The sequence below is a fragment of the Manihot esculenta genome, chromosome 14 (genome assembly GCF_001659605.2).
Source record: "Manihot esculenta cultivar AM560-2 chromosome 14, M.esculenta_v8, whole genome shotgun sequence".
NCBI lineage: Eukaryota > Viridiplantae > Streptophyta > Magnoliopsida > Malpighiales > Euphorbiaceae > Manihot > Manihot esculenta.
The window spans coordinates 10,282,503-10,289,861 of NC_035174.2; the positions used below are offsets into that span (position 1 = coordinate 10,282,503).

Here is a 7,359-nt window from a genome sequence, read left to right on the forward strand (position 1 = left end):
CAGGCTTTTCCTGGTTGGACTATTTTGATCACTTTCGAAAACTCCATGCCTTGTTTAAGTGATTGCATATTCTAGTTTGTCCTTTTGTCTTTTTGATTTGCAGAGAAATTTTTTTTTTCTTTAAGGAAAAAGAAAAGTGGTAATAAGTTGTAAACCTGATTCCCTATTTTCCACTTTTTAAAGTTTCTTTTGCATCAGCCATCCATCTAACTAAAGTTAGACAGTGAACAGCATTCAAGGACGTATTCAGATCTTCCTTGAAATATTCAATTGGATCGATGCATATTAACATTTTTTTTAAAGCATCATAATGAAACGAGAAGACGTCTCGTCTCCTCTTCATTCGCTAGCCCTTCACTGCAGCATTTAATCAAACACTAATCAAGCATTTTGGAAGATAACCCATTTGAGATTTAAGCAAAACGCAAGCAGCAGTAGCAGTGTGAAATGTGAATGCAAAGAGAAAATTACCACAGGCATTGAGAGAAGTGATATAAATATTGTAGGGACCGAAGAGGGGCACGTGGCCCCAAGGTGTCTTGGGTGTATTAAGACAAGATTAGGGAGAGTGGGCACGCCATTGTTGGATTAAATAGAGCATATTTCCCTACCTAAAGCACAGAAAGAAACCCTAAAATAGACAGCCGTGTTCCCATGTGCACAAATTTAAGAGCAACATTCCAAAATAACAACCCCCTTTGTGCCCCTCCTCCCTCTCTCTCTCCCTTTCTCTGCTCTTCTCTAAACAATCTTTTCGGGAACAAGGAAGGAAGCAACTTAGCCGCATTCCATTCCCATTTCCCCCCTCCTACATATATCCTTTCTTTCCCTTTCGTATTTCCCTCTTAATTAATTATTCAATTACCCCATTTTTCTTAAACTCATGCTCATTCTGTCCATTTTTATTTGTCGTTCAGGTTCTTATATAATCTGACTCATTGCCATCTCATAAATCGGATTTTCAATCGGAACTTCCACTTAATTAAATTTCTCCGCTTACTGCCTGAGAATCTCTCAACACTTTAATTTTTTAAGATATTTTTCTTCATATGGAACTGAATTAATTGCCATTTTTATGCTTTCGTGATTAGCACATCGTAGGTCTGCAAATGCAAACTAAAAAAAAATATTTTATTCGTATCATAATTTTTATTTATTTTTTTATATATATTAAAAAATTATTGATTTTTTAATTATATTTATAAAAATATCAATAGATTTGAAATTATAACTTCTAGATGAAACGACCGCTCTTAAATGGGCTTAGCTCAATTTACAACAGCATTCCAAATCCTCGACTAAGTGCCACGAACTCAAATGTCTGAAACCTGAAACGGTATCGTATCCTATTATGAATTCTGGACTTAATTTGCTCATCATCAATTCATATACAAAATCATCCCCATGATTTTCATTTTTTTTCTTTTTAAAATTTTTGGGTTGTCATTGAATGAGATGGTCTTGTTGACCAAATAATTTTTCAAAGCATCTATGAGTATATTTTCTTGTGAATATGTGGGGGCAATTTTATATATAAAAAAATAAAAAATTGACCAATTGGAGAGCTTTAAACCTGAGCATAAAACATAAGGTTCACATGTGACTTGTATTAGGTTTTGTCTTTGCTCTTATGGGTTTATCTTGAAATTCTTAATTAATTGGATGTACTATTACAAATGTGAGTATAATTGTAGGTGATTATATAGATTAATTACTCTAAATTGATTGGTCCTAATGAAATTATATATTTGTAATTATTTGTGAGTTGACAGTTTCAAAAGATAATTTTTTTTTTTCCAAAAAAAAAACTATGTAGTTCTAAATTGTCTGATTAGATTGAAAATGGTATTAATGATGAAAACTAAAGTTGATTTTGGTAATGGAAAAGTTAAAAATGGTACCTACTTATTATATGTTTCAATCTCTTTTCAAATTGAAAAGGAAAGACATGGCAACAACAAGATCAAAGGGGCCACTCAAGGGACCTAGCTGCATTTCACTACAAACCCATTTTCAATTATACTTAAAATAGTTTTTGCCTCCTCTTCTTTTTTTTTTTTTTTAAAAAAATTGATTTAAAAAAATAAAATAAATTGAAAAATCATATGCATATGCTGTTGTGTATGTATATATATTGAATTTTATTTTCTAGAAGATCCTAAATTGATATAATATATTATCTAGTAATTAAAAAATATATAAGAATATACACCTCATGCTTCTCTGTTATCCTCCAATCATGCCTTAAATTTGGAAATTTTGACAAAAACCTCCTCCCACCTAGTGTCTAGTTTATGGCACTGAAGGAAGTAACTCTTTGCTTTTGTTGAAAATTTGTACTTTTATATTCTTACTATAATTTTTTGAACCAGAATGTCTAATTCTGTAATTAAAAAGGAAGAAAATGATAAATAATTTTGGAATTCTCAAAATGGGCACATCCCAATAAATTAGAATGTCCCATCTTGCATATGTTATTTATTTATTTATTTTAATTTAAATTATCTTTAAAGAAAAACAAGAATTTCATTTTCTCCGAGAGAAACAGAACCCCTTAAAAAAGGGTAAAAATGAATAAATAAATAAAAGGGATACAATAATACTAATAGAAAAAGACAAGGGCAACATTGTCTTTAGGGTCTTTTTTTTTTAAAAAAAATTATATAAAAAAAAAAAGAATAATAAAGAAATAATCCTCATCGTTGACCCTTAGAATTCCAATGGCGGCCCCTACGCCGTTGGCCTTGCTTTGCTTTGGCTTTGGCTTTGGCTCTCTCTCTTGCTCGAGTAGTATTAAAAAGCCAACACACTATCTAACAAGTAAACCAACATAAGCGAAAAAACAAGAAGAAAAAAGGAAAGGAAAAAAGTGGGAAAGAGAAAGAGAAGATAAGAAGCAAAAACAGAAAAGGCTGCTCCAGTACTGATCTTAAGGAAGAAGAAGAGAAGAGAAGAGAAGAGAAGCTCTCTATCTTTGAAAATGGAGAAGCTCTTCTTTTTCTACTGGCTTAAGCTGCTTGCCATCTCTTTCTTGGTCTTAGTTTTCGTTTTAAAGATTGTAGTGTTACTTTGGTGGAGACCCAGAAGAATTGAAGAACATTTCTCCAAGCAAGGAATCAGAGGACCCCCTTATCGTTTCTTCATAGGCAATGTGAAAGAGCTTGTGGAGATGATGTTACAGGCTTCTTCTCAGCCTATGCCTTTCTCCCACAACATACTTCCTAGAGTTCTTTCCTTCTACCATCATTGGAAGAAAATCTATGGTACTTGTTCAGTTTTTGTTAATTATCTTTCAAGTTTTTTAATAACTTGTGTTGATTTAATGTTTCTTTTTAGAAAGGCCAATGAGCAGCTGCGTTCAAATTTTTGTCATCTTGTGGGCTGGTGGTGACATTGATGATCATGTAGAGATATGTTTGTGTTTCAGTGTTTTTTTTCTTTTGGGTACCCAATGAAGGAAGTGTTAATGTGGTTTTAGAGAGTTGTCTTGAGTCTTGATAATTAATAAAGCTGTGAGATGGTGCTTCTGTTATGATGTGTTTAATTCCTTTGTGATCCTTCCCCCAAAATTTGTGACTTTTAAAAGGCTTGTTTTCTGAGTTCAGGTACTTCTTTTTAAAACTTTTCAGCCTTTTTCTGTTCTTGGATGCTTGATGTTGAAGTTGAGTTTGGACTGTTCCACTTCTTTGTTTTTATCTCTCTCCTCTGGCAACCTCCTCCTTCCTTCTACAGCCAGCTAGCTTAATCACCCAGATTATCATTTTAAATCAAAATTTGATATTTTCTTTCTTTTTTCCCTCATACTAAAACTAACCCAAAGTGGGGTATTTTCTCTTGTATGTTTTGGAGCTATCATTTGCTTTCTGCTTTCCATGTCCACCTGCCTTTGTTTGTTTGATGGCTGATAATGAAGTTGTGTGTTTGTGTTTGCTAGCTGCATAGTGTCAGTTGTCTTCTTTCTAGTCTCTTTTGTTTTTGCTCTCTGTCTTGTGTAGGGTCCTACACTATATATCCATGCTCTCTGGATTAATGGCTGCCATGTTTCTTGCTCATTTCTCTTTTTGTTATCTCGATACTAACTGCTTGAGGATGTGCGAGTCTTCCTATTTGGTGCAATTACTTGCTTCTTTTGTTTCTTTGTGCCTTGTTCTTTCTTTCTTTTTCTTTTTTTCTTTTTTTAATCTCTCTCTCGGCCTCTCTACTGATTAAATTATTTACATACGGTGGCTCATCGTATATCTCGTTGCAGGTGCAACATTTCTAGTGTGGTTCGGACCCACGGTTCGACTCACCGTCTCCGATCCAGACCTCATCCGAGAAATCTTTTCTACCAAGTCTGAATTCTATGAAAAGATTGAAGCTCACCCTCTAGTTAAACAGCTTGAAGGTGATGGACTCCTCAGTCTCAAGGGTGAAAAATGGGCTCACCATAGGAAAATCATCACTCCCACTTTCCACATGGAAAATCTCAAAGTAATTACTTCATATTATATAATAATTTCATGGTTTATAATCCTTTATCTCTCTCTTTCTTTTTATTTAATTTATCTTAATAATTTTATATATTTGTTTGCATAGATGCTAGTGCCTGTGGTGTCAAAGAGTGTGATGGATATGTTAGAGCAGTGGTCGACATTAATGTCGAACTCTGAGGAGGTTGAAATTGAAGTTTCTGAGTGGTTCCAAACCTTAACAGAAGATGTCATTACAAGAACTGCATTTGGTAGCAGTTACGAAGATGGGAAGGCCATTTTCCGATTGCAGGCACAGCAAATGGTGCTGGCTGCCGAAGCTTTCCAGAAGGTTTTTATCCCTGGTTACAGGTAATTAATTAAAATTAATTAACTAATCAAATTTCATAAATATATATTTTTACTTACTGTCGTGATTTTTTTTTCTTTTTGTTTTTATTAAGGTTCTTTCCCACAAAGCGAAACATGAATTCTTGGAAATTGGACAAGGAAACTAAGAAATCGCTAATGAAACTGATAGATCGGAGGAGGGAAAATTCGAATAACACAATGCAGGAGGTAAAAAATCCGAAAGATTTGTTAGGATTAATGATCGAAGCCTCGTATTCAAGCCCAAATGTTACTGTTAACGACATTGTTGAAGAATGCAAGAGCTTTTTCTTTGCGGGCAAACAGACCACATCCAATTTGCTGACGTGGACAACTGTGTTACTAGCAATGCACCCACAGTGGCAGGTGCAAGCACGTGAGGAGGTGTTGAGAGTTTGCGGATCACGTGACATACCCACCAAAGATGATGTTGTAAAGCTTAAGACGGTAAAGGAGTCCCCCCCCCCTTCCTCCGCTCTCCTTCTCCATATTATGACAAAAATCTTGTTTTGTCTCTTTGTTTCATTGGTTGCTCTCTCTCTCTCTCTCTCTCTCTCTCTCTCTCTCTCTAGAAAAACAAAATCGAGAAAACTGCCCCCTTTACCTTTTGCTTCCTCTTCCTCCTACTTTTTCCTACCTGTATTCAGTGGCAGTTTTGTCATTTCAAGTTTTTATATTAAGGGTATTTTAGTCATTCAGTTTCCTGCTTCTATATACTAACTGGGTGATGATCTGTTGTGCAGCTGAGCATGATTCTAAATGAATCCCTACGGTTATATCCACCAACAATCGCGACAATCAGACGGTCAAGAACCGATGTGGAGCTAGGAGGATACAAGATCCCACGTGGGACCGAGCTTTTGATACCAATCTTAGCCGTTCATCATGATCAAAGCATATGGGGGAATGATGCAAATGAGTTCAATCCAGGGCGGTTCAGTGAGGGTGTAGCCAAAGCAGCCAAGCATTCAGTAGCCTTCATACCATTTGGGCTCGGAGTGAGAACCTGCATTGGCCAAAATCTAGCCATTTTGCAAGCAAAACTGACCCTAGCCATTATACTACAACGCTTCTCCTTTAGATTGGCTCCTAGCTACCAACACGCACCCACTGTGCTCATGCTTCTATACCCACAATATGGTGCACCCATCAGTTTTAAGCGGCTACCCGAACCCAGTGACCCATAAACCTAAGGACCAGACTTGACCCACCAAAAATATATGATATTTGTGTGTGAGAGTGCATTAGTGACCCAAAAAAAAAAGAAAAAAAATTGTTGGGTTTGAAATTTTATAGAAGCTTTAAGTGATTTTACATATCTACCCCCATCATCCTCAATCCCTTTCATCTTCTTTGCTCTGCTAACCTTCCATGGCCATGGTTTTTTTACCAACATATTTTACCTTGGCATGCTTGTAATTCCATGGTTTTCACCAAAGTGTTTACCCTGGCATTTGATGAGTTTGATTTTGGTACATTTTGCTAACAACTAGGTAGCTCAAATTCCCTCTTTCTATCTCTTGTACGTAATGTATATTTGCACGCAATTCTCAATACAGTTTTGTAATATTATGCTTCCATGAATCTTATTTTGTTGTTTTATTTATTTTTAGTACTCTATAATATTTGATAAAGACTCCCAAATCTCCTAACTTTAGTACGTTACGTGAAGGCCTAACATATCCAATTTCAAAGTTTAATCCAAGCTGCATCCTCCTGTGGAAAAAACAAAATGGACTCATAATATTTTTTAAAAAAATTAAAATTACCCTTTTGTTGCCCAATGCAATGCAGAATCTCCATAGGGAATCAAAATGATAAATATAGAGATTTAATTGCTGTTTTGGAGTGTGGCTTAGCAAGAATCAGTGGATGGCTTGGAAACTTCATAATACTCTCACATACCAATGCCAAAGCACATTAAAAATTTGTCTTGTTTCATGAGTAGCATTTTTTATATGTTAAATAATTTTGAGGGTAATGCCTAACAGTTAAGCTTGCGAAACCCCATACAAGATTGCTAGGTTTTTAAGCTTCTTCTTCTTCTTGATGTTCAAGTTATATAATGTCTATTAATTCCATTACCCACATATGAAATTAAGATAACATAAATTTTCAAAAAAAAAAAATCATTATTTCAAACTTACAAAGTCAATAAAGAAAATTTCAATTAAAATAAAAAGTTATATCAATAAATATTACGCACAACGACTAAAAAAAATAAAATTTAACATTTGAGAAATACGGTATCGAAAGAAACAGTTGGGAAAAAATTAATATTTAATAGACTTAAAAATATATAGACGTGTATTCTAAATTCAAAACTGTAAAGAAAATACATTTTGTATTGATAAACCTAGATGATTTAATTAATTTCCCGTTCATTTTCTTTTAATTAGGGTAATCCAAGGAAGGTTATGTAAGCATTTAATATAATCATACACGTACGAAACTTCCTTGTGGAATAAATTATCATTTTTTTAATGTTATCAAGCTAAGCAATAAATTAATAGTCTAA

General features: G+C 34.4%; 1 protein-coding gene across 1 annotated transcript; it reads left to right on the forward strand.

Moving 5' to 3' along the window:
- The first annotated feature begins 2,742 nt into the window (after positions 1 to 2,742).
- On the forward strand, positions 2,743 to 6,419 carry LOC110631173 (cytochrome P450 734A1). Its single transcript, XM_021778910.2, has 5 exons — positions 2,743 to 3,263; positions 4,250 to 4,473; positions 4,579 to 4,823; positions 4,916 to 5,288; positions 5,585 to 6,419. The coding sequence occupies exons 1-5, from the start codon at positions 2,981 to 2,983 to the stop codon at positions 6,026 to 6,028; spliced, it is 1,569 nt and encodes a 522-aa protein (XP_021634602.1). The 5' UTR covers positions 2,743 to 2,980; the 3' UTR covers positions 6,029 to 6,419.
- Positions 6,420 to 7,359: the final 940 nt, after the last annotated feature.